The 479-nt window shown below is 55.9% G+C and overlaps 1 protein-coding gene across 1 annotated transcript in view; it reads right to left on the minus strand.

Moving 5' to 3' along the window:
* The window catches only part of THOC7 (THO complex 7), a 17049-nt gene extending 16778 nt beyond the window's left edge, over nucleotides 1–271 (minus strand). The window contains exon 1 of the mRNA XM_029911190.1: nucleotides 72–271. Within this exon, the coding sequence (XP_029767050.1) occupies nucleotides 72–271 (200 nt within the window). The remainder of the gene's footprint in view (nucleotides 1–71) is intronic.
* Between the last annotated feature and the right edge of the window lie 208 nt (nucleotides 272–479).

A 479-nucleotide genomic window follows, 5' to 3' on the forward strand; every position in this document is an offset into this window, starting at 1 on the left:
GGTTCCTTGCCCCATCCCAACCGTCTCCCTCGGCGTCGGCCTCGTGTTCTGGGTGCCGTCCTCGCCTTCACCTGTGGCGTTGACATCGTGTCCTGCGCACTGTCCCCCTGGCCTCCCTTGTTGGCATCGTGTCCCTGGTACCACCATGATTTTCTGCCTCGTGGTTGCTTTTGCCATCGTTTCCCACGTTGTTGTTGCCGCTGCCATTTCCCTCATCGCAGTTGCCTTTCCCATCATTCCCCTGGATGTGATCGTTTCCGTTATTCCCCATGTCACCATCCCCACCAGTTCCGCTCTTTCCATTGGCATTGGCATGATCATCGTCTCTCTAGAACTGTCCCGGCTCTCACCCCATTTCCCGTCTCCTGGCTGCCGTGGCCATTGTTTCCCTCATCGCCTTTGCTGCTGTTTTACTCATCGCTACCCGTATCCCTTACCATTGTCGCCCTTGTATTTGTGCCACCCCTACAACTTCTAAT

Source organism: Terrapene carolina, unplaced genomic scaffold, assembly GCF_002925995.2.
Source record: "Terrapene carolina triunguis isolate 2854851 unplaced genomic scaffold, T_m_triunguis-2.0 Scaffold89, whole genome shotgun sequence".
In the NCBI taxonomy this organism is placed as follows: Eukaryota; Metazoa; Chordata; order Testudines; family Emydidae; genus Terrapene; species Terrapene triunguis.